Below are 27,600 nucleotides of genomic sequence, written 5' to 3'. Positions count from 1 at the left end.
CCCCGCTCTCCAGGGTTGGTATTTTGCAATATATGCGACCAAATTGCCCCAAATCACCCATGCAAAATCCAATCAAATTGGTCATTAGGTCAATTGTTTTAGGTCAAATCGGCTAATACCACTTGACTATACGTGGGCCAGCTAACAGGACTGTGACAAGGAAATGTGCAAAGAAAAACACTGACCTCCACTAAAACCCCAATGCACATACACCAAAATCCGGGTCCATTGAAACATTTCTCCTCTTGCCTCCACGTTATGTCCAAAACTGCAGCAATGAGAGAGTCACCTCAAAACCGCATAATGCACGTCATTTGTGCAAAACAACAGTGTGCCCGTGGTGTGTGGTAAGTGACCAAACCTCGCCCATCGATCACTGCAGAGTTTACACTAGAAATGAAAGATTCTTTACATGCTTTCCTGGGCGCCATTTGTAAAAGGCTCAGTCATCACACCAGAGCCTGAGATCGCCTCTACGGCGCCATCACACTGGGCACTGACGCAAGATGGAGACAGGGCCAGGTCGCCTCCCAGACTCTTGTCTCTCACCTCTCACTATCTCCCCCTCTCTTCCCAGGTTCGAAAGTGCTCAGATGGTCCACAGCTTCCTGCTGTGGAGGGAGCTGGAGGATTACAGGGGTGCAGAGGCAATGCAGGTGAACCCACACCTCCTGCACCGTGCGGCGTGGGACATCCACAACAAGTACCTGCGGCGTGACGCACCCTGTGCTGTCGGTGAGTCTCAGAGACGTGTTCATTTCTTGAAGCTTCTTGAATGCTGGACCTGAATGGAACCAAAATAACACACAAAGGCACTGTTCCAGTGGGAACTTCAAACACATTCTAGAACGTAATGAATACTGAGAAGCAATACTTAATACCTCACTTATTGTTCAATAGTTTCCATCAAATCAAGAATCTTTAGATTTGTTGATTAAAATGTTGCTTTCGACTACCAAGTAGTAAATTGAATTATGCATGCACGCGCGCACACAGACACCCCACCGCATGCACACACACACCCCGCCGCGCGCACACGCACACCCCGCCACACTTCTGTCACTCGTTGTTGCAGTCGGAGGTAATGCCTGTCCCTGCTGCCCTTTTTCTTTCCCCTTTTGCTGTCATTCCCTTTCTAGGGGTGCTAGGACCCGATTCCCGATCCCACTTCCCACGCCACATGACTCACAAGGTGGGGGGAAAACCATGAGCCCTCTCCCCCACCTGAACATCCTTTCTTTCAATCGACTTTGTGTGGAGAGGATCCCAATCCCTGCATTGTCCTCCAACCATCTTCACATCAAAGATGCTGCAGCTACCTCTCCTCCTCCCTTCTGCAATTCACCTGCCACCACTCCTACTCACCTGGCCCGGTTCCGCCCCGCAGCTCCCCTGCACGAAACCTGACATGCAGAAAAAATGTACGCTGCACATTCATAAAGTGTCAGCTCAGGAAAGCACATATGGGAAAGCGGGACACTTTCCTAATATCAAGTATATTCTCCCACCAAGCGTAATATTTAGAGGAAGTCACACAGATGATATGATATGATGTGGCATTCAGAACACGTCTGTACACAAGTGTTTCTAGGCACGACAAGATAAGGAGGTGAAAACAAGGGAGGACAAAATAAAGATCTTACTAGGCCTTGTGTCATTCAGATCATGCAAGTGCGGGAAAGAGGGAAGGGGAGAAGTGCCAGGGGGGAGGGGAAGGAGGAAGTGCAGTTAACACACATGTACAGCCAGCTGGTGCCTCATAAGTGCAGAGAGAAGGGATTGTAGGAGTGCAGATACAGACCCTTAAGTGCTGGGGAGCCCGGAGGCAGTGCGAGGGCAACTGGAAATGCAGGAGCCTTGGTCTGAATTCAAAGGGTGACCAGTGCGCGGAGCAGTCAGGTGCATCAGCAAGGAAGAGGAAGAGAGAGAAAGCGGAAGCGAAAACAAAGGTTTTGAGTTGCTTCCAGAACCAGAGGTGGTTCTGCACCAGTTTGAGAGAGGCAGAGAGGCTGTTCCAGAGGGAGGCCCCAGTTGAGGAGATAAATCTGCCCACAACTGTCAGCTAGGAGAAGCATCGGACCCTCAGAGAGTTGGAGCTGGATGAGCGGAGAGCTCGAGAAGGAAGATGTTTTGGAAGAGAAAGTTGGAGGTAGAGCATCTATACTTTCATAGCGTTTTGCTATTGCCGCTAATTTCTGCTCACCAAATGATGGTCATTTGGTCTGTCAGAGAAAAAGAAATCCATCTTTCTTACTGTTTCAATTTCTTGGAATTATTTCTTATTCATAAACAACTAGATAGCAGTGATTGTCCTTTGAAACTGGCATCTAACACATAAATAACTTGCTGCTTTATTAGTGTAACTGATCTTGTGTAAGATATTGATTTTCCTGTGGATAACGTGTTCTTAAATCGTCATGAATGTATCTGATTGCTTTGTCTCGTTCCTCTTCCGTTATTTCACAGCTTTCTTTTTCTGCATGTTTTGCCTCTTTTTTCATTTTTTACTATGTAACATTGTGAAACATAATTCCTAGTAATTACATTTCCCCCAACTTTCATCTCTTCTGCTCTTAGCAGACTATCCCTTTCCTGTGTATCATAACATATTCCTGGGATCTTTACATTATTTCGAAATAGGTGCATAACTGATTTGTACCTCCAGTTTTACCTCTATGCTCTAACATAATATGCATTGTAATGCCGTTTTTCATTAATCAACGCCTGTAGTGATTCCGACTCAGTTTGTACAAACACTCGGAAGCCTTTTTGTGTATCTAAATATCAGGTAGTTCCCAGCCCCTCCATTTCCATTGCCCTAAACCTATGACAAGTGGTCCTCAAATGTGTAAGATTGCATAGACATTGTGTAATCATCTTTTTGAATCAAATACAATTGTATTCAGAATTCACAATAAAGCAGACTGAAATAAAAATGGTGTCTGGGGCAATATTGCCATTTTAATATATCAAATGCAACTCAAAATCAAGATTTATAAATGTCCCACTTTTTAAAATCCTTATGACTCTGATCAAATTGATGTTCACATTTTCATAACAACCCCCAGCCAGGGAGCTAACCGTCAACTGACAGGAAAGGAACTTCTCCAGCCTTCAACATTCCCATTCCATGGCATGAGGCACACACAGGTAAACATGACAGTAACTATGGTGCACAGTCCAATGGAATAACTATGTACAGTGACTATGGTGCAATGTCCATTGATAACTATGTACAGTGTGGACAGCCAGTCCACAGACGCTATGAAGATATACCTAACACCACCCTTCCTTCAACAGGCCTTAACCTTTGCCAGACCTGCAGAGAGGACAAAAAATGGTTATCCTTCATTGGATACAGAACCTCCCTTCCTTACACCAAACCCTCTCAAAACAGCCACTCTCTCTTAGTTCCACACAGCTCCACCTTCAACCAAAACAGACGACCCAATATCTTTCACCACCAACTTCGGTTCAGAGTATACAGAAGAACCCTTCCTCACCTTGGTGGGCAACTACACCGTTATCCACTCTCCTCCCTTTACCTCAAAATTCTTAGAGCAATTCTTCTGATCATACCGCTCCTTAGACTTCACCCCACTCACATGTATCCTCTCCCTCAACCCCTCAATGTCCACTCTCACACACCTAGACCTTTCCGTCCAACCCGGACACGGTTGAGAATTGGGCCTCTACCACGCAAAACGTCAAACGGAGACACCCCTGTGACACTATGGGGTGCCAGGCGATACTAGAAAGTCCTTTCCATCACCATCCTCAACCAGTCACCGCCAGTAGCCACTGCTGTCCGGATCGCTTCCATGAGTGTCCTATTAAATCGCTCTACGCAACCATTGCTCTGGGGAAGATAAAGTGCAGTGGTGACCTGCTCTATGCCATACTTGCCCAAAAACTCCCTGAACTCGCTGGAATCTAACTGAGAACCATTGTCCGACAGGCACCTTTTTGGGAAACCTTCCCTCCAGAATAACTGCTCCAAGGATTGAATTATCCTGCCACTCGATATCTCCTTTAACACTTGTTTATAATAAATTACCCACATAAAGCAACAATATCTGTCAACATCCAAATTATGGTTGTTCCAAAATAGCACCGCAGGGTAGCTCAGAGGCAGCATGCTTGCTTTGGGAACAAGACAATGCTGTGCAGCATGGGGTTGATCCCCGACCTGGCGCTTAGAAGCTTGATGAGTGCGGCATTAAGTGAGATATGAATAACTAACAACAATAACAGGCGCTACTGCAGGAAATGTTACAGTAGGGCAAGCGACACTTCTGGAAAAGGGTCCAGACCATAGGTTCTACTTAAGCATTGCCGTCGCAGTGGGAGGGATTCCCAGGCCATTAAGTGTCCTCAAAACCCTTCTTTATGCCAATAAAGAGGGCTGTGGCACGCCGTATGTGGATTCCCCACACACTCTGGGAGCTAGGGCGTTTTAGCATCCATGGGAGGGGAGTCAGATTGGCCAGTTTGCACTGTGTAAATGTGAAGTAAATAGAAAGATGATATACATTGCTGCCCTTGGAGTCTGGTTGCCATGGCAAATGGTGTTCTGCAAATGAAGCCACGCTGGGGGAAGTTGCGTTCCATGTTCAGGTGTGCGGCGCAGGCCGCAGAGAGCAGGTGGGAGATGTTACAACTGAGTTTGCGCTGAGACAGGATGTGGACTGGCTGGTGCTGAGCAGATGTAGTAGAAAGAGCAGACATGGAGGTGTTTGTGCAAGGGGGAGAAAGGTGAGCTGAGGACACATACATCTTTGTTGAGAGGTTTTAATATTCATAAAAAGCTAATACAACTTACAAAAATTAGCTACTTAAGAGCAAGGTATCTGGGATATAGTAAGAACTTGCAGAAATTGATATGATATGATGTGGCATTTATAACGCGCCCATACACAAGTGTTTCAAGGCGCGATGCAGCAAGGGAGGGGGAATAGAGGGAGGACAGAGACAAGGATCTTACTAGGCCAGGTGACAATGAGATCGCTCAAGTGCAGCGGAGGGGAAAGTGCCAGGGGAAAGGAAAGGGGCAGTGTTGTACATGGGATCAAAACAATAACAAGAATTGGGGCTAGCAGGTGGCAAGTGCAAGAATAAGTGGAGACAGCAAGTGGCCACAGACTCTAGTGCAAGGAGGCAGTGCAGGTGCACAACTGGGCAGGCAGGGACCTGGGCCCGAAATCAGAGGGTAGCCAGGTGAGCAGTGCAGTATCAGACAGGAAATCAGCAGGGGAGAGAAAGAGAGAAGACAGAATCAAAGAGTTAGGTCTTGAGGTGCTTCAAGAACCGGAGATGGTTCTCCTCAAGTTTCAGAGAGGCAGGGAGGCTGTTCCAGAGGGAGGCCCCAGCCAAAGAAAGATCTACCACCAACTCATTGCTTGGAGAAGCGACTGACCATGAGGGAGTTGGAGGTGGAGGAGCGAAGAGCTGGAGTAGGAATTTATTTACGAAGAGAGAGTTGGATGCATTTTAGAAGTAGTTAGATACCTGTTGGTGTATTCTAACTGTTTTGGGTTTTAAAAGTTCTATTGTAGTATTTTAGATGGAGTTAGAAACCTGTTGGCGTAGTCTAACTGTTTTGGGTTTTAAAAGTACTATTGTAGTATTTTAGATGTAGTTAGATACCAGTTGGCATATTCTAACTGTTTATTGCACTGTAGTTTAGTGAGGAAATTTGGGGTGAAGGAATACTAAGTAGGCATCTTTTAGATTTGGTGGTAACATTGGCGCATTGTAATTATATTGGATTTTACAAGAAGTATTGCAGTAACAGGAGCTGTGATGGCATATTTGAAGTGTATTGCAATGGAGGGTATTTTTGAAGTAGTTAGATACCTGTTGGCATATTGTAACTATATTGGATTTTAAAAGTATTATTGTAGTATTATGGATGTAATTAGATACCTGTTGGCATATTCTAACTGTTTATTGTGCTACAGTTTAGTGACTAAATATGGGTTGAATTAATATTAAGTAGGCATCTGTTAGATTTGCTGGTGATCCGTTTTTTGGAGTAACAGAGGTATCCTTACATTCAAACCAACTACTTATTTTTTTGGCAAATGTAGTATAGTGGCCTGAAGTGGTTGTAGCACCACGGTGGTAGATTATGCCCACTGTTGTGAAGATTTTCTTGCCAAGAGATACTTGGCTGTGTGTGAAGCCTGCAAACTTGCAGTTGTTTTTGGTACCATCTACATTGTACCTTAGAAGAATTAGTATCACATAATGGCCATGTGAGTTTATCTGTATGTTGGAACGACTGCCTGAGTTACAAAAAGGGCATAATATGCTATGATTTTCATTCTTCAGAAGCTGGTGAAATGGAATGGATTCAGAATTTGGTATGGAGACATACACAAATCATTCATTCGGGATGTGCTCTTGTGAAACATGATTGCAGAGAGTGCATGTATGGTTCCACATGTATGAAATCTAGAAGTTTCATTTATAGGGATGTATTTGGTTTCCAGTACTTGTAGTAAGTACATTAGGAATTCCTGTGTATCTCCCTGTGTGTTATGGTAAATGTCACCATTCCTGAACAGTAGTCCAATTCTCGTCTTGCACCTGAGACACTATAAATGTTGTTAGGATTATTTGTGGCTTTTCTATGAAGGACAAGCATTTGCGAACACAACTAGTACAAGCCATTTAAGTAAATGGTGTGAACAATTGGTGGCAATTAGAAGAGAATATAGATTGCCACATTTGCTTAGTAATTTAGTCCAGTTGTGTTGCTGAATTTAAATGGACCAGACGGTTGTGCTTCTCTACCCTTGGGCCTGCAGTTGTTTTTTGAGAAGAGACATTTGTCTCTTTGTCTTCTGATGAACGTGTAGTTTATTTTGGACTAGACAGTTTTACGGTTCTAATATTTGATGGAGCAGCAGTTGGTCTTTGTTCCTTAAGAAGTATTGTTGGGAGATCTGTTATAGGTTCTGTTTGTATTAGTTTACTTATTAAAGGTTTTCTTTTTTGAGGTACAGGGTACATATCTAAATAGGGGGTGTACAGTGCACGTAACCTGTTGTATTCTAGGATGCAAGGAATGTCAGTGTTGACTTTGTTTGCATCAAAGTAAACTAGGAATAGACCATTTGGTTTACGCAGACTCGAAAGTGCTACGTAACTCACAGCTTCTTTAAACACTACGCTGCCCATGTCAATGAATGTGTGATCTAAGATTAGACCTTGTGAATTGTGAATAGTGACAGCATGTGCACGAGAATTGTTCTCTGCATATGTATATGTTTTTGAAAAGAAGGAAACATGCTATTGTGCCGCCTATTTCTTTTAACTTCTGCAAGTTTGTCAAAGTGGATGTTGACAAACTGAATGTTGTTGTCATGTGGATATGTTTGGAAGTCAACAACTGTACCAATTGCTCCACTGACTAAACCTTGTTCTATGTCAAAGTTATGTTTTAGAATTACTCTACAGTTTACACACAGAGTTAATACCTTTTCTAATCCAGCTGTGTTGGAGATACATTTTTCTAAGCTATTTAGTCATGCTGTTGCTTGTTGACACATAGGGAGTGCCATGCTGGGCACTTCTAGTTTGTCTGTGGATCTGAAATGCTGTATGGGTTGCATTTATTTTTTTAACATTGTCTCGTTGAATTGACTACAGCTTCCAAGGGTTGGCATTAAGGACATGCATTTTATATTTTGTTGAGTTAATTGTTCCATGACACCAGGAGCAGTTATGTTTTTCCCATATAGCTCATGGATTAGTCTAGTATTTAAGATCGATGTTGCATCTTTAATAAGCAGACCAGTTCTAATACTTTTTAAAATGTTAGCATAGGTGAGATGCGCAGACTGACACATGTTTTGAGTTAGTTCTCTGTAGTGAAAATGTTGCCAGAGATTAATAATAATAAGAATGTTTTACCAGAACCAGTTACCCACTTACATACAGGAGCAAAGGTTTATAACGTTTACAGCTACACATTTTATTTTCATGTTTAAAACCATGTTCAATTTCTTCAGTGACTTCTAGATAAATGGTGAGTTGTTATCATTTAGCTGTGATTCCAGCACTGACAAGCCTTCTTCATATTGTTTAGATTTATACATGGTATTTTCTACCTAAGTCATGGTTATTTCTGCTTCACTTAAAATGAGTGGCGAGGGCCCTCGTGGTAGGTTCCGGAGCAGAGAGGATGCTAGGATCCCCAAGAGCTTGACACTGAGAGAAGACAGAGGCTGCGGAGCCTGCAGCCCCAGGTCTACAGACACAGCTCCGAGATAAGATGAATAACCTTTCCTTCAGTGGCTGTGTTGCCTCTTCTGTTGCCTGACATGGCCTGGGAAGATTGACTCAAAGTTGGATTTTTTGCCTCCTTATCCAACATACACATTGATGTGTGATGAGAGTGGAACACACTAGACTCTGCATCTTTCAGTGTGAGCAGACTGGTAGTACTCCTCTAGAGAAAAGGATGCCATTGAATGTTTTATGACTAGAACCAGCAGTGGTGACCGGATTGCCTGCATGTTTGCGCGTTGCTCACCGAACAATAATAATAATAATAATAATTATTATTATTAATGCCAAATATACTCTACTCTTCTCACATGGAAATGCTGTTGACTTAGGCCAAACAAGCAGTTTTTACATTGGGTTGGGCTCACGGATTAATTGTAACATATTCTCTTATGATTATTCTTGCTATGGAACACATTCTGAGAAACCAACTGAGAAAAATCTATATGCTGACATTGATGCTGCTTGGGTGGCCCTCAGGACAAGGTACGGAATCCGTACTGAAAATGTGATAATTTATGGACAAAGTATAGGAACCATTCCGTCTGTGGACCCTGCTGCTTGCTATGAGAGTGCTGCTGTTGCACTTCATTCCCCTCTAACCTCAGGAATGTGAATAGCCTTCTCAGATACAAAGAAGACTTACTGTTTTGATCCTTTTCCAAACATTGATAAATTCTCAAAGATAACCTCACCAGTGTTAATAATCCATTGGACGGAAGATGAAGTCATTCATTTCTCTCCTGGCCTTGCATTGTTTGAACGTTGCCAGAGACCAGTAGAGCCTCTATGGGTCGAAGGAGCAGGTCATAATGATGTGCAGCTTTAACAACAATATCTTGAGTGATTGAAACAGTTTGTTTCAGAAGAGTTGGTGAATTTATAAAACAGATTTTGTAAATTTCTTGCTTGGTTTTGTTCCACTGCTAGACTGTGCACCATGGTTAATTTAAGAAATGTATAACCTGAGACCTGAAGATTTGCTTGAAAATCTGGTCAGTTGCCTTTAAATATGCAAGTAATGGTTTGGAAACATAAGTGATGAAGGTTAAAATACCAGTATTAACAATTGGAATAACACTGTCATGCAGTCAACCTTGTGTAGTTAAACTTATTCATTGTGATGGGTTTTTCATATTGGATGTAAAAGTTAAATATTGTATGAGGCAATCCATGAAATCATGTACAGTTAGAAAACAAATGGTTTTTTTACCACACGCTAAAGCATTTTAGGTCTTTAAACCTTGTTTTTTAAAAAGGTTCCTGTTTAATTTATTGTACAATAAATTAAAAATGCTATGAAACCGATTCTGAAATCTGTGGCACAGCCATGGTATGCACGCCTAGTCCGTGCAAAGTCTGTTAAAGATTACTAGAGCATCAATCTATCACTGGAGTTCACCACAACCCTATTATATAAGGATCAGAACTAAGGTGTTTATTTAATGAGTTGATAGCACTTTTTATATATAGTTTTTGTACATACATTGCAAATGCCATCTTTTATTGGGATTGGAAGAACAAATACTACCACCTCTCTCCCTCCAGTAGGCAATTGTAATCATGGGTTCTCTGAATGCCACTAAATTCTGGTAACGTGAGTCTCGTTCAAGGGTTTTTTTTACAAGATGCAAAATGAGTGGTTCTCCAAGTGGTACTTGGCTTCCTGTAAGGGAAGGTTGTCTGCATTCAGGAGTGTCTTTATGTAGTAGAGCTTCAATTTCCTCCTCTGGTGGTGTTCATTGTCCAACATTTCTATGTATTGTTTGAAATTTAAATTTATTATGCTGCTTTCATTTGCTTTGAATACAGCTTCAAATGAGTCATGGTCATCTAATAATTCTTCTTTTCACCACGCTTTGCAGTAGGGTCATGTAATAAAGTTCTCTATGTTATGGAGATTGAAATGATAACTTTACATGATTAATTATGCTGGGTTCGGTAGGATTCACTTGGCTTCCTTCACAAGTTATGACGGAATATTTGCCAGTTGTCTCATCTGGTGTGACGTTGTTTTTGTAGGAGTAGTTTTGGGCTACGTTGTACAGGCACATGCTTTCCAAATCAGTACTTCTGTTTGGGTAGTTTGTGTCAATTCAATTGTTTTTTAAAATGTCCTTTAAAATGTCCTTGCTGTTGGGATCATTTGTGGCTATTGTTTCTATCTCTTGGTAGGAGTTTAGTACTCCTTATTGGGATAAAGCTGGACCAAGGTTTAGCCAGACAAGGGGCCTCATTTTGAGGTGGGCGGTAAGGGATTACCGGCACCGGTAAGGGCACCGGTGCCGGTAATCTCTTACCGCCCTACTACGAGTTCCCTTTGCGGGTCCTCCCTTAACGCCTGGTTTTTCCAGGCTTTAAGGACGGGACCCACAAAAGGGACTCTGGAGCTAATAATGGTACCGCAATTTGCGGTACCATTATTAGCACCTTCCCCATTCCCATTGAGCCCTATTGGGGCTCAATGGGAATGGGGAAGGGCCCTGGTGAATGGGGAATTACCGGTCCCGCCAACCTTGGAATGGACCGGTAATTGCTCCATTCACCAGGGTGGAGTCGGTAGGGTTTTGGAGGCAGCCATGGAGCTAGTAGCTCCATGGCTACCTCCAACCTCGTAATGAGGCCCAATGTGTTCAGATTTGCCATATAAGGCTGTACCTATTAAACGGTCTGCAGCTTTGTAGAACCTGCATTCTCTATGGGAGAGCATTTTTATACCGAAGCTGTACAGTTTTTGTGACAGTGTTTTGTCAGATAATATGTCATCCCAGAGCTCTTTTAGCTCTGCTTTCTCGGCTTTGGTGAGATAGGCTATGACATATCTTTCAACTGCAGTGGAATTATCTGAAATGTATTGTATGTCTATAATTGCATTCCACAAGAGGGTGGCAATGATTGAATTGCAATCATTGATGTACTTGGATGCTTTGTCCCTTTTAATGTTGTATGTGTTTTTAGGGGATTTGCCTTTTACACTGTGTCTAACAAAAGATGTCAAGCTATTTACTTGTCCTTGTATGCGAACTGTTCTAGGATAACCAAAGTGATACTTGGTATAGTATTTACATTTGTTTTTATTTCTACGTCTGAAGTATTCGTCACACTTATGTTTTTGGAAGCGTAATATTTGTGTACTCAGGTCACTATGTGTTGTTTCTGAAGGAATGTCGTAGGTAATGTATTTTTCAATAAACTGTAAAATAGTGGCATTACTGTCATGGCCAGATTTGGCAGCATTTTTTATCCACACAAGCATGTGGATGTGTTGTATTCTACTTCTCCGAGTGGAGGGATAGTTTTATTGCAGATAAAGCGCAGCATGGCAATGAAGTGATGGCGAAAGTACCCTGATATATTGACAGGGTCAAGAGAGCAGAGTTCTCCTGGTGTTTTTATATCTATTCCCTCAGGAAAATGCTGACCATTTGAAAATATTTCTTTTTAGGAGCTTTTTTATGAAACTTAAGAAATGCATATGTGCATTTACAGGAGCTCTGTGTGTAACTTTTTTGTAAAAGAAAAAAAGCAGATAGAAAAGATTTGTGGAACATTTTTAAGTGGCACTTGGTATGTGGAAATTTAATATGTTGGCAGTACATGCATACTTGCCAACATGATCCATTCGAATTGTAGTTGCTTATCTAGTCCTGTTTTTTTGTTTGAATTCGGGGTCTTGTAGTTCCACTTTCCCCATTATAAAACTTCCACACAGCAAATTAAAAATTGTCTACAAATGTGTTGCATCTGCCTTTTCTTTCTTTTAGGAAAAAGTTACACATAGTGCTGCTATAAACTCACATCTGCATTTTTTTACTTTCCTCCAAATGCTCCTAAAAAGATACATTTTTAAATGCACAGCATTTTATATTGTTCATTCTATATAAATGTCAAACTTTCAAAACGTCCAGTCCAGTCCTGGTTTTTTCTTTGCATTCTGGGACTTGTAATCTGAATTTTATAATGGAAGAAATGGAATTACAAGTCACAGAATGCAAAGAAAGAAACGAAGACTTGATAAGCACCTACAGATTGGAATGTGCCATGTTGGCAAGTATGCACGTACTACCAACATATTAAAATTCCATACACCTAGTGCCACTTAAAAATGTTCTACAAATGTTTTGCATCTGCTTTTTCTTTGTTTTAGAAAAAAAGTTACACACAGTGCTGCTATAAATGCACATATGCATTTTTTTACTTTCATCAAAATGCTCCTAAAAAGAAACATTTTTGAATGCATCGCATTGTAAGTAATTGCTATTTGATGTGAGCAGGTGATGAGTGCTGCACTGCCTGGCATTTGCTGGAGTGATTAAAAAAGAGAATATGTTTATTTAGAAGCTTATTACAGGGTTACTAACAGGAACCCTCTATATATATTTCTAAAAGAGTTGAAAAAGATACTTTAAAAAATATAAGCATACCTGCACTATGTCTTGTTAGATGCAGATGTTTTTGAATCTGTAAATCGAAATCTTGGACAGTTTCACTGTAGTTTGTTATGTAGATAGCTGTGTGTAACAGGAGACATGTACTCTGAGAGTTCAAGAGTGGTGCCTCTGAATTGTTGAACTTAGATGACAGAGTTACATGTAGAGTTTGTGGATGGGATTGGTGGGTAGATGTGTGACTGTTTAAAAGCAGCCAATGAGGGAGTGTTACAAACATAAAAGTAACAAAGGGTAGAAGGGATGCCCCTGTGCTACGGTGTCCGCGGTCATTAGGATTCATATGATAGGTGATGCGGAGTTGCATTTTTTCCAGCACCCGCAAATGGGCAAGAACCGGGTCATGCCGAGCTCGGCGGACTCGGTAATTGCCCATTTGCGGGTGCCGGAATCAAGGGCGTCCCGATCCCCATACTGCCCCAAAGGGCTGAATGGGAATGGGGACGTCGGATGCACCGGCACATTCAGAGTTGTGTCGGTGCATCCGACGTGCTCTGCTAGCAGGTGCCGTTACACCCACCAGGAAAAACCTGGTGGGTGAAACGGAACCCACAATCTGAGCACATAGTATGGTGGTCCGGGAACTACAGTACCGGCATGCTTACCGGTACCGTAGTTCCTGGACCGCCATGGTTGTAATGAGGCCCAATGTATTGCTCACCTTAATGTCCCTGCAACTAAAAAAAAGTCAGTTACTTTCAAGGTTTTTCTATGCCATTGTTTGTTTTTCAGACCACTAGCCTTCGGCCATGTCCACCTTACATGTTTCCTTGATATGTTTCTTGTGGACCAACTAGGTGGCCACTGCCTTCGGCCATGACCACTATGCATGTCTTTCAGCCCACCAACCCAGGCCCTGGCCAGTGGTTTTTGAAAAATATACAGTGTGCACAGCCAAAGGCCGTGAGACAGTGGCAGTGAGGCAGAACATTTATACAATGACCACAGCCTAAGGCCATGGACAGTCACACAGAAATATATACAGTGTCCTCAGCTGAAGGCCATGGTAGTGGCGCAGAAAATTATACCGTGGGCATGAAAAAAAACGATGGCATAACAAAATCTTTGAAACTCAAGGAAAAAAATGTAGTTCAAGTGCAGTTAAGGTGAGTAAACTTAGCCCAACAAAACCCTTGAAATTCAGTACATTGGGAAGTTCAGGACCGGCTTAACTGAGCGCGTTCCCGTTGCAAAGCCCAAGAGCACATATACATTATAAGAGAAGGAATTCACAATGTCACTCAAAATTGAGTTATAGGGGATATGGTATTATGGGGGAGATCAACAGGAACGCGCTGAGTTAAGCTGGTCCTGAGTTTCCAAGGGGGCTGAATTTCAAGGGTTTTGTTGCGTTAAGTTTACTCACCTTAACTGTACTTCAACTAAAGTTTTTCAATGAATATATATATATATATATATATATATATATATATACACACACACACACACACACACACACACACACACACACACACACACACAAACACACATATACCGTGGCTGTGTAGTTATGGTTAAGTTGCTGTTTCCACAGAAAGAGCACTTTTTGGGCGGCCTATAACTCCGCTCCCCCGGGACAAATCGTCACCAAACTTTTCAAAAAAAGTATATGGGCCACTCTGAATTTCTATGCAAAGTTTGGAGATGTTTGATTGAGGGAGGTAAAAGTTATAGGGGGGGTCCCAAAATGTCTTTTTTTCCCATAGACTCAATGGGGAAAAAACTTTGGGCCTGATCACGACTTGGCCGTTACCCGGTAATAGCCCTACCGCCGAACTCCCCGCCGGATCACGAGTTCGGCGGTAAAGTAATTCCCCATTCCCCATTGAGCCCATTGGGGAATGCCCCATTCCCCATTGGGCTCAATGGGAAATGTTCACGCTCTTACCGCCGGCGGATTTCGCGCCGGCGGTAATAGCGCAACTTTTTGGCGGATTTCCCCCCAGCTCAGAGCTGGGGTGAAATCCGCTGATGCCCTGATTCGGCGGACCCTTAAATCTGGCGGTATTAGCGCTACCGCCGGATTTAAGGGTTACCGCCGAAGTCGTGATCAGGCCCTGTGTGCACGGCTACAGGTCAAACCGCTGGATGGATTTTCACGAAATTTGCAGCAGGTACAGGGGCTTGGTCCAGAAAGCGTGCTTTTGTAAATTTGGTGACCTTTCGTGCAGTACTTTTTATTAGAACGACCAAAAAGCAGGTCTGAAAAAATTAGTGATATCTATGTCCCCTTCGCAGTCACACTTCCCTGCTCGGTCCACGGACAAGATACCGATTGGCTAAGGGGCTGGAGTCATGACCGCAGACATGCGATGTCTCTGCCGATTAGCTGCTGCGAGACGTGTTCTGCGTCAGATTGTTTGGCTGCGCCCGACATCTTGGATCCGCCCATAGCGGAGCGACAACCAGCGTACACATACTATATAAAACTCTTTTGCTGTGTCACAGAGCGTTGGGAAAGGTTCAGACAGTAAGACATGGGTGATCAATGCATTTGTTCTGGGGGTCGGTCTTCATGATGTATTTTCTATGGCAACCTTGTACGCACAGAAAATGAGGGGTGTAATAACGGTAGCATTTCAGTCCATGCAGTGCACAGGAAACTTGTAACTGTTGTAAGGACACGCGTAGTGGTAGCGAACATTGAAATTGACAACATGTCATAATTGCATTACTTTTTCCTATGGGTATTGTATTCATCAGTACGCCGCCATGGGTGTCACATGCTACGGTGGTTGTGGCCAGGGCCTAGAGTCTTGGATGCATGGCCGTCGGCCGAAGGCCTTACTTCCAAAACTCTAGGCCCTGGCCACAAACACTGCAGCATGTCACACCCATGGATACCCCCTTACTAATGCGTATCGATTGCCTGGTATGTGGGGAGTGTGTGCAGTCTTGGCCATGCACCCAACATCAAAGCTATAACCTCTTCACTTACAAGCCCACATGGGTTTTATCTAGTGCAGTGGTTTTGGCAAAGATGTGTAATTTTGGGTGCATTGTTGCAGGCTGTATGCACCCAACAACAAAGCTATAACCTCTTCACTTACAAGCCCACATGGGTTTTATCTAGTGCAGTGGTTTTGGCCAAAATGTGTACTTTTGGGTGCATGGTTGCAGGCTGTATGCCATACACCCAAGCATGCACCTAAAAGGAAACTTGTAAGCACTGGAGTTATAAACCACTTCACAACCATATATTGAAATGTATGGACATACACCTAAGATTTTAGGCCCTGCCCACAAACAGTGCAGCATTTCAGAGCTACAGAGACACCCCTAGTATTCAACATCAGTCCAGTGGCTGTGGGGAGGGTCTGCAGTCATGCGTGCCTGGCCGCAGGCCATGCACCAAACAGAACAGTTGTATGTAGTGTACTTACAAGGCACAATGGGTGTGAAATGGTGTGGTAGTGCATCACTCAGGCAGCAGTGGGGAGGGGCTACAATCATGGGTGCATGGCCAGAGGCCATGCCCCCATAAGCACATGTGTATGCAGTGTAGTTATATGCTCCAATGGATGTCATATGGTGTGGTAGTAGTGGCCAGGATGCAGAGTATTTGAACAAAGTTATAAGCACTGCAGTTGTAAGCAACTGTGCATTTTATATACTGTACACCCATACATTGATAATTCTATGGCCTAAAACTCACGTCTGTAGCTTGTGGCTACAAACTACTGAACCATATCACAGCTATTGGTACACTTGTACTATGCAGCATCATTAAGATGGTTGTGGGGAGGGCGTAGCGTTTTGGGAGCATGGCCAAAGGCCATGCTCCCAAAACCAACTTTGTACATAGTGAAATGACAAGGCACAATGGTTCCGATATGCTGTCGTGTTTTTGGCCAGGACCCAGAGTCTTGACTACATGCCCAAAGGTCATGCACCCAAGACTGAAGTCATAAGCAGTGGAGTTATAAGTGAATATGGGTGTGGTGTAATGCGCTAGTTGTGTGCACGCCCTAATGTCTTGGCTGCATGGCTGCAGACGATGGTCCCAACAGTAAATTTATAAGTAGCTAATTTACAAGGACCATGGTTTCGATATGCAGCAATGGTTGTGTCTAGGAACTATACTCCTTGTACTTTGGTCGTAAGGCGTAGGTCGTAGGTTACACACCGAAGATGCAAGGGCCAGCCTACAGCCACTGCAGCATATTACTACCATAGATTAGACGTGTAGATTCGCATGTGTAGAAAATGACTGCCAATATACTTACTCCTTACTTTGTTCAGAATCCACATATATTTTTTAAATGCTTTTCATACTTGGCGGAAGTATCCCTTTTTTAATTTCTGTGATAAAAGAAAAAGGTAAGTCTTTGCATTTTATGAAAACTTACTACATTGCATTATAGAAAGTTTACCTTTTTTTACCCTCATATATAGTTTACAAACCAGTGTACTGTGCATTGTGCTCAGTTTCTGTGTTTGCTTTTCTAATCCTGGGGTCTGGGGAAAACAAATCCTTGTTGGATTAAAAAAAAACTCCATTTGCAATGGTACTAACTACTTCCTTGTTTCCTTTGAGTGTTTCCTTCATCTTTCCGATTAATGTTATGTTTGTTGCCTTCCTGCCGATGTTTAACAACAGTTAGATACCTGTAGGCATATTCTAACTGTGCATTTCTTCCTACAAATCTGTGATATTCATTTATTTGTGTTGTTGTTATATCCTCTTGGGCAGTTAGATACCTATTGGCGTATTCTAACTGTTTGTAGTCTTCCACATAATTTTTTGACAATGTTGAAGTACACATTATGTATTAAATTTTGGCTTTAAGAAAATTAAATACGCATTTGTAAGATTAGCTGGCAATCTCTGCTTTAGAGTAATGGTGCTATCATTACATTCAAACCATCCACATTTCTTTTTAATGTATGCAGTGTAGTGACCTGCATTGGTTATAGCTCCTGCATGGTAGATTATACCTACTGTTGTAAAGGTTTTCTGTCCAAGTGACACTTGACCGTGTGTGAATCCAGTCAGTTTGCAGTTGTTTTTGGTACCATCTGCATTATAACGTAGAAGCATACGTATTCTGTAGGCACTATGTGATTGTATCAGTAAGGTGGAGCGCTTGTCTGAATTGCAAATAGTACATAATCTGTCATGGTTTGCATTCTGTACAAGTTGCTGAAATGGAATGCTTTCACAATTTGGTATGGAAACATACAGAAATCGCTCATTTGGGATTTCTTCCTCTATCACTTTGATACAGAGAGTGCATGTATGTTTCCACATGTACGAAATCTGGAAGATTTCATTTACAGGTATGTTTTCCTTTTCCAATACTAATAGTATGTGCATTAGAAACTCTTGTGGATCTTCTTGTGAGTTCATAGTGAATCTCACCATTCCAGCACAGTCGTCCAATTGTTGCCTTACTCCATGAACACTGTATGTGTTGTCAGGATTGCTTGTTGCATTTCTATGAAGCACTAACATTTGCAAACACAATTGGTCTGTACTGTGCAAGTAAATATTGTTAACAATTGATGGCAATTGAAATAGAATATTCATTGCTACATTTGCATAGCAATTTACCCCACTTTCATTTGCAAATTGAATGGACCAGATAGTTCTGTATCTGAGTGTATTTTTCGTAATTTCTGTTCCTTCTTTGCCGACGTCCCAGGTTTACATTCCCTAATAGGTTCTTCTTTGTTTGTGGTAATTGCTGAAACTTTAGCTTCTTTTCTTTTCTTTAAGGAATTTGCTGTTGGATTCTGTTGCATTTTTGTTTCATTTAGTTTTCTTTTACTATGTTTTACTTTATCCAGAACAGGATATTGTTTCAGATGAGGGGTGTACAGTGAACGCAATCTATTGTATTCTAGAATGCAAGGAATATCAGCTTTGACTTTACTTGCATCAAAGTTCATTAGCAATAGACCGTCAAGTGTACGTAAGCGTGATAATGCTACGTAGCTCATGCCTTCCTTAAAGACTGTGGGCCTCATTACACGGTAGGCGGTAACCATGGCGCTATTAGCGCCATGGTTGCCGCCGGTACCGTACCGAGTCCGCCTTGGTGGATGGCGGAATTACCGCCCTACTCCAAGGTGAGCGGGGGCGGTAATTCCCCAATCCCCATTTACCCTTCCCCATTCCCATTTTTGCCCCATAGGGCATAATGGGAATGGGGAAGGTGCTAATTACGGTACCGCAAATTGCGGTACCGTAATTAGCTCTGAGGTCCCTTTGCGGGTCCCGTCCTTAACGCCTGGAAAAACCAGGCGTTAAGGGAGGACCCGCAAAGGGACCTCGTAGTAAGGCGGTAAGGGTTTACCGGTACCGGTGCCCTTACCGGTACCGGTAAACCCTTACCGCCTACCGTGTAATGAGGCCCTGTGTTTCCTATATCTATCAATGCTTTGTCTAGGGTAAGACCTTGGGATTTATGAATGGTAACTGCATATGCAAGAGTTAGAGAAAATTGCTCTCTGCGTACAAACATGTCTTTGAAGAGAAGGAATCAATCAATTGAGCGCCCTATCCTTTTCACTTCTGAAACTTTATCAAAGCGAATATTGACAAACTGAATGTTGCTGTCACGTGGGTATGATTGAAAGCCAACAACTGTACCTAGTGCTCCATTAACTAGCCCTTGCTCGACATCAAGGTTACGTTTAAGCATTACTCTACAATTTAAGGATCATTTTAATATTTGTTGGAGATTGAATTTTCTAAACTATTTAGTCTTGTTGTGGCTTGCTCACACATGGTTACTGTCATACCATGCACGTCTAGTTTGTCTGTGGCGCTAATTTCCATTATTGGTTGCATTTCTTTATTTAACATTGTTTCATTGAATTTGAAACCGCTTGCAAGAGTTGGCATTAAGGCCATACAGTTGACATTTGTGTGCGCTATTTGTTCCATAACATCAGTTGCACATGCATTATCGCCATAAAGTGCATGAATGTGCTGGTTTTTCAATACAACTTGTGCTTCTTGGGATAATACAACAATTCTAATACTTTTTAAGATGTTGGCATAAGTGAGATCTGCAGATTGCTGCATGTTCTCAGTTAATTCTCTGTATTGGAAATGTTGACAAAGGTTGATTGATTGATTGATTGTTTGTTTGTATAGCGCCTATACACAATGTGTTTCAAAGCGCTTCAAGGAAGGAGGGAACATGGGAGAAATAAATTACATTCTTACAAGTCCTTGAAACAATTCAGAATGTGAAAATAACTATCGTACTAGGGCTGGCGACATTTCTGATGGTGCAAGTGCTGCAACATTTATGGAGGAGAGGGGGAGGGAAAGAACATGAGAACAAACAATCAGTAACATTAATGCATGATGACAATTGATGTAGTGCAAGTGAAAAACAAGAGGAAGGGGGGATGGACAGACAGGCTGCTATCAAAGATCAAGGGACACATGATAGGAGTAAGTGCCAATGGCATGAGGGACAGAAAGAGGGGGGAAGAGGGGAGAGGGGTGATAGAGGAGGGGGACAAGATATGCAGCCATCAAGCATGTCTAAGCAAGGATATGAGGTAGCAAAGTGCAGAGAGGGAGAGAGACCACACCAGAGGAGAGACAGGGAGGGAGGGCAAGAGGGTCGTAAAGACAAATAACAGGGGGAGGAGCATGGGATATGGAGGGGTAGGAGAAGAAAAGGGAGAGAGGATGAGAGATGGCTAGGGGACAATTCAGGTGGTGAGGGAGGATGAGGGGAGCAACATGGAGCATGGAGGGGGGACAGGGGAGCAGCACGGAGCATGGAGGGGGGGTGGGGGGAAGGGAGCAATACGGAGCATGGAGGGGGGACAGGGGAGCAACACGGAGCATGGAGGGGGGTGGGGGGACAGGGGAGCATTGGAGCATGGAGGGGGAGGGGGGACTGGGGAACATCGGAGACACAACAGGGAAACAGCGGAGCATGGAGGGGGGTGGGGGGGATAGGGTAGCAACACAGAGCATGGAGGGTGGGGGTGGGGGGGACAGGGGAGCAACATCGGAGACACAAAGGGGAAACAATGGAGCATGGAGGGGGGGCAGGGGAACATCGGAGACACAACGGGGAAACAGCAGAGCATGGAGGGGGGTGGGGGGACAGGGGAGCAACATCGGAGCATGGAGAGAGGGTGGGGGGACAGGGGAACATCGGTGACACAAAGGGGAAACAACGGAGCATGGAGGGGGGTGGGGGGACAGGGAAGCAACGCGGAGAAATGAAGGAGCAAAGAGGGGGGACAAGGGGAGGAAATGCAGAGCAGGAAAAATGAAAAGGGTGGGACTCACCGGCAAAACGAACAGGGAAACAAACAGGGCCTTAGAAGGCAGGCCTTGGGGAGGCGGGCCGGCGTCCACCTGCCGGCGTCGGGATTGGCCCTTAAGTGGAACGCAAAGGTCAATCACGGTGCAGCAGGAACTGTGGTCGGTAGGGACAGCAGACAAAGAAGAAAGTAGCCACCATCTTGGAAAGTGGATTCAAGCACATGGCTCCAATGAAGCTGGGCACTACAAACATTGCAAACAAAGCAAATAATGTGGCACGCACTCACCAGGCTGGGTGAAAAGAGCCAGGAAGAGTGTGGGATGCGCACAATCATATTTTAAAAGTTTGTGAGTCTCGTGTGCATGGGACTCCATGTGGAGCATGCCAGGGTCCATTAGGCAGCATTTCTCTTCCAAGTCAGGCGCAGCCTCATGCTGGAGGTGAAGTCTCCATGGGAAGGGGAGAAGCAGGTCCGTAGGTGGTAGAAAAATAGATGGAATAAGGTTGATATTACCTATGCTACCAACAGTTTTCCGGCAGAGTTTGTGGCCTTAGATTTTAAAAATAGTTTCACCTTTCACTGGTGTCAATTGTAGAAGATCTCCGAAAATAATAATGTGTTTCCCTGCAAAGAGTTATTCGTTGTTACTTTTAAGTACTTCTTGCAATCTGAGGTGAATCAAAGCCAACATTAGGTTGGAGACCATGCTCACTTCATCTATTAGTAGCATTTTCATTTGTTTTAATACTCTGCATAATTTCATTGCAGCTTCTGCAGAAAGTTTGTAATAGTCTAATATATTTTGATGCTCTACTGGAAGCAGTAGTAATCGGTGTAAAGTGACACTGCCTATGTTGTAGGCAGCTAAACCTGTGGAGGCCGTTACAACAGCTGACAGTTTGTTGTTTGTCATTTTTTGAAGGAACTTGTTGATAATTTTGATTAAGAATGTTTTCCCTGATCCAGCTTCACCACTCACGTACAGCAGTATAGGTTTGTAATTTTGGCAGGTACATTTATTTTCGTGTTGTACACCATTTACAATTTGTTTTGTTACATCTTCAAAAATGGTGCGCTGATCTTTGTTAAGTTTTTCTTGTTGTACATTTAAGTCTTCTGTATCTTCTTGATACTGATACATGGTGTTTTCTACTTTTGCCATAGCTACTTCAGCCTCATTTGCTATTAGTAGTTGTCCTTATCTAGTTGGGCCTGAAGTTCTTCTTCCTGTTGCTGCTCATTGTGTAACATTGTTTTGTACTGCGTAAAGTTCACATCGGTGATCTTTCATTTGCTTTGAAAGCATCTTCATAGCAGTCATAGTTTTCTAGTATGTCTTCCTCTTTTCTCCATGGTTTGAAAAAATTGGAACAGAGACATGTAATATAGTTCTTTCTATTGAGGAGTTTTTAATGACAATTTTACATGATTAATTAAGCTTCGTTTGGTAAGTTTCACTAAGCTCCCTTCACAATCGGTCACTCTATATCGACGTTTGCTTTCATCGGGTTTTACATTGTTTTTGTCTGCAAAGCTTTGATCTATGTGGTATAGACACATGCTTTCCAAAGTGTTACTCCTGTTCAGATAGTATGTGTCCAGTAAATTGTTTTTTAGAATGTCTTGGCTGTTGGGATCATTTCTGGCAATTGTTTCTATGTCCTCATATGATTTCAGCACTCTTTTTCTAGATTTTGCAGGACCAAGACTTAGCCATACCATGTTGTCTGATTTTCCATACAAAGCAGTACCGGTTAAACGATCTGCTGCTTCATAGGCGCCACATTCTCTATGAGAGAGCATTTTTATTCCTAAGCTGTACAATTTCTGTGATAATGTTTTGTCTGATGCTAGGTCATCCCAGAAGTCTTGAAGCTCTGTTTTTTCTGCTTTTGTTAAGTAGGCTGTAACATGGTTCATAGTGATAATATCGAAAACCAAAATCTCGAAAACCAAAATCTCGAATACAAAAGGCCGAAAAATAAAATATCGAATTTTTTTTTCAATGTGTTTTTTTTTTAAATGGGGGGGTTCCCCCCCAACCCCCCTTTTTTTTCATTTTTTTTTTATTTTACCCCTTTTTTTTACTTACCTGACCCCAAAAGCATATATAAATAAATAAATAAAAAATTCGATATTTTTTTTTTCGATATTTTTTTTTTCGGTCTTTTTGTATTCGATATTTTGGTTTCGAGATTTTGACTGACTACCCTGTAACATATCGCGCAACAGCAGTTGAATTGTCTGCAATGTACTGCACATCTATGTTTGCATTCCATAAGAGGGCAATGATTGCATTGTAATCATTTATATATTTTGATTCTTCCCTTCTTTTTATGTAATACGTGTTCTTAGGTGTTTTACCTTTAACACTATGTTGAACTGAAGGTATGAAGTTGTTTACTTCACCTGTTTCTGTAACTGGTCTAGGGAAACCAAAGCAGCTTTTGGTGTAGTATTTACCTTTGTTTTTGTATTTGCGGCGACAATATTTGCCACATTTGTGTCTTTGAAATTGTAAAATCTGCCCATTCAGGACTATGGGCCTCATTACAACTCAGGCGTTAAGGGTTAACGCCACCGTTAACCCTTAACGCCTGATTCTGATTTTAACGCCTGCTTTTAGCAGGCGTTAAAATCCATGGCGCTAACCTGCCATGGTGCGAATTACGCCGCCGTAATTTACGGCGCCGTAATTAGCGCCTTCCCCACTCCCATTATGCCCTATGGGGCAAAAATGGGAATGGGGAAGGGAAAATGGGAAATGGGGATTTACCGCCCCACTCACCTTGGAATGGGGCGGTAAATCCGCCATCTACCATGGTGTAAACGGAGTTTGCACCATGGTGGTAAAGTTGGTGCACTTAGCACCAAGGTTGTAATGAGGCCCTATGTGTCTGTTGTGAAGGGATTTCACAAGTGACATATTTTTGGATAAACTGCAAAACAGTGCTATCACTGTCGTGACCAAATTTCGGTGCACCTTTTATCCATAACAGCATGTGAATATGTGGTGCTCCTCTCGCTTGATATTCTTTTCTCCAAAAGAAGTGTTGCACTTCTCCAAGGGGAGGAACAGTTTTATTGCAAATAAAGTGTAGCATGGCAATGAAACGATGATGGAAATATCTTGCCACATTAACTGGATCTAGAGAGCAAAGTTCTCCGAGTGTTAATATATCTATGTTGTTTTTGTTGCTGTTTGCTATGCGTAGGAACTCATGTAAATCTTCCCATGCATATTCTGCACAACTTAGCGTAACAAACCAAGTCGGTGGTCCAAGGTTTCTGATCATACAACTCACGTCACCGTGCCGTCGGAACCAGTATTCCTTTGTACCACGCATGTTTGCAAACAAATTTGTTATACTTGATTGTAAAACCTCATCTTTTTCCTGTACTTTTTGTATTAACTGCGTAGCTGACATATTTTGAAAGTGGGTTCCAGATTTCAAAATGTTTGCAACTCCATACATAGTGTTGCTAATTCACTTTCATAGAGTAGGTGGAATATGTATTCCACATTTTGTCTAAATCTGGGATCTTGCAAATACATTCGTAATGAGCGGTATTCTGATGCCCCAATCTGAGTGGGTCTATCATCGTATCTTCCACCTTTGCCAGTAGGAAATAGCAGTGGAAAAGCACGTGCTTCTGTACTTTTTTCCCATATACTCATTGGTGACCCTTTGGTTTGTCGCATTTGGTAAGTTTCTAGTGCATCATCTGTGCTTTCATTGGAATGCAATGGATTCATTGTGTAATGGTCCAAAAGAGTGGATACTGTAGCAGGATCCAGAAGTTTGAATTGTCCAGTTTCTGATGGCTCTTGAATTATTTTGATTGTTTCCCTTAAGCTTTCATCAATATTTATTTCCTTGTAGTACTCGTTATTGTCTTTTAGATATAGCAATGCTTGTCTAACTTTATGTAAGTCCACCAGTTGTTGCCACATTATTTTGTCCTTTGTTGGTACACCATTTACCAAGACTATTAAAGAATGCTCTATTGAACGTTGCACTCCTAGAGTGTGTACATTTTCCGTTAGATCTAATGGCAAATAAACTACTTTGCCACAAATGCCTTTCACTAATTCAGAGGGAGGTAATTTAGCTGTTTTTGGATGAAGGCGTATAATTGCTTGAAATGGGTGAACTGTTTGAATTATTATGCTCTCATACAAATTGAGTTGTTGCAGGATTTTTGGTAGTGGGAACAATTCCAAATTATTTGTAATAGCACGTGAAGGAGTGTGGTTGTTGTCTAATTTTGTAGTACAGTAACTGCAACATATTAGGCGTTCAGTTAGTTCATATTTGTTTTCTGCTAAAAGGTAGAGAGCTAATTCAAACCATTTAGAATCTTCATTGTCTTCTATTTTGTATGCTATGTCTACATTTTTTGTGTTCCTTTTGTAAAACTTTCTGTGGCAACACACACACACATGGTTTGGTACTTCAGCCGATGACCTTTTACTTTTTACTATTTCTTTTCTGTATGTGTGTAATAGAAGGTTGCTATGTGCAGAATTGTTGCTACTATGTTCTAAAACTGTTGCATTTTGTAAGTGGCTCTCACTTCCAAAATACTTTCTCTGAATACGGTCAATTTCTTCTTGTAAGTATTTGGGTGTACCATGCAAAAGAGTGGCATTTAAGTTGTCTAATTCTGAAGCTGGACTTTTTGCATAGTATATTTTATACACTAGATTTCTTACATTGGAAGGATGTATTGATATCCTTTTGATATCATGGAAGGTGCTTTTGCAAATAGGCCCTGAAATGCAGGCTAATGAATGTCCTTGTAGTCCTGTGTATTTGCGCACTGGACAAATATCCATATTTTGCAGCACTTCCATTTTAATTTTGTCTTTACCTTTTACATACTGATTGAGGAACTGACGTAAAGATTTGAAAGCTTTGTTTGGAATGGCACAAATTGATGTGCACGGCCATTTGTATACTGGATGGTATAGTTCTGCTAAATTGAGAGGTAATTCTGAGTTTTCAGAGGATACGAGAGGTAATTCTGAGTTTTCAGAGGATACTTTTGTAAGCAGTGTTTCTTGTTCCATGATGGTAGTATTGATTTTCTCATACCCTTGTCCACTGCTATGGATGGAAATTGTGTTTGTTTGATTTTGTTTGTATGCTTCTTCATTAAAATATGGTTCTGTGGTTGTTGTGTGACTCCATTCACCACCACAAACATTTAAGAAATTATTTTTGTTCACATTCTGTTCATTGCTGAGTTTCTTTTGTAGTTTAGTACTTAGTTTTGTTAGTGCTTTCATCCTATTTAACACTAATATAAATAACTTCCTTTTGAGAAGGATTGCACTGTCCACGAGAGCTTGTAGCACTCTGTGACAAAACATTTTTGATAAAATACTTTTTTTACTATGGGTTCTTGTTACACTATCAGGATTAGTAGGAGCATAGTTAGCTGTACTGGTAGCCGATTTTTTGCCAACATTTTTGTGTTTTGTGACACATTTTGATGGAGGACTTAAAGTTTCGGTAGTTGAAGCTTGTTTTGTTTTGCTAACCGACTGCATTAGCTGGTTTGTTCCAACATTCTCTACAAACTCTACAACAGAAGGATGCTTAGATTGGGCACTTTTATTTGTATTTACTCTACTTCTGCCTTCCTTTCTATGGAGTTGCTTTTTGGTAGGCATTCTTTGGTGTCTGTTGAAAAAAAGAAGGCATACTTTGGTCTGTTGTACAATGTATGTGTGCTGTGTGCATGAGTCTGATGGGGAAGCTCTTTGTCATGGTGTGTGAATGTGCATTGGACTCTTGCAATGATTTGGTAAGGTTATTTTACTGTTTGTATACTACTACAATGTGCTTCAGATGAGAGTACAAAGTGGGCAAGTAGTGACGAGAAGCATTATTAATAAATGAAATGCCATAAACTTGCAACAGCAACTTCTTTTCTAAATCTAACCTAAGGTTTACGTATGTTATTTGAGTTCCAAACACATGGGGATTTGTGAGCCAATCTGCCTGTTATTCTTTGTTCAATAAATGGATATTTGTAGGTAGAATGGTTCAGAAATCAATGTTTGCTTTGGTACCCAAATTAAACAAATAACCCACGCAGCCTCTTTGAGGAGTAGTTACAATATAAAGGTAGTACTATACTTACTTTTTTTTGCAAAATGACCAGGTTTCTTCGGATATGTCGTCTGCAGTGTAGATGCTGTTGATTCTCAGGAGAGTAGTCTTCACTGCAATTAAAAAAAACAAAATTAATTACTTTGTGTGTTTACAGCAGTGCTGATACTGCACACATTAATTGTGCATCGTTCGTCAGAGCATTCTCCTTTCATATTTGAACCCAGTGCATGTGCGCATTTCACTTCACTCTGTGCAGGCTTTGCGTGGTATTTGCAATATGTTACTTGCAAGTCCTTCAAAATTGCTAACATTTTTAAGGTTATGAAAATGCATTGTTTTTTACAAGGTGTACTATCTTTAGGAGAGAGGTTTGTAAGCGATAGGGCATAGTAGTAGATGGGAAAAAATGTTCTACTTACAATTTCAAAGCACGATGCTGAAAAATCGGGAGACCCTCAGAGGGAGATGTCACCACAGCAATCGGG

At 41.9% G+C, this 27,600-nt stretch overlaps 1 protein-coding gene and 1 pseudogene across 1 annotated transcript in view; both read left to right on the top strand.

Annotated features, from left to right (window-relative positions):
• The window catches only part of LOC138467369 (uncharacterized), a 180,201-nt gene that overhangs the window by 138,521 nt on the left and 14,080 nt on the right, over nucleotides 1-27,600 (top strand). Inside the window, exon 7 of the mRNA XM_069607330.1 lies at nucleotides 578-735. Within this exon, the coding sequence (XP_069463431.1) occupies nucleotides 578-735 (158 nt within the window). The remainder of the gene's footprint in view (nucleotides 1-577; nucleotides 736-27,600) is intronic.
• Nucleotides 8,282-9,449, top strand: LOC138467172 (alpha/beta hydrolase domain-containing protein 17B-like; annotated as a pseudogene).

Source organism: Ambystoma mexicanum, chromosome 4q (assembly GCF_040938575.1).
Source record: "Ambystoma mexicanum isolate Mex_15411 chromosome 4q, UKY_AmexF1_1, whole genome shotgun sequence".
In the NCBI taxonomy this organism is placed as follows: Eukaryota; Metazoa; Chordata; class Amphibia; order Caudata; family Ambystomatidae; genus Ambystoma; species Ambystoma mexicanum.
Note: the sequence above shows the minus strand (reverse complement) of the source record. Positions and strands in the feature narration are given on the sequence as shown.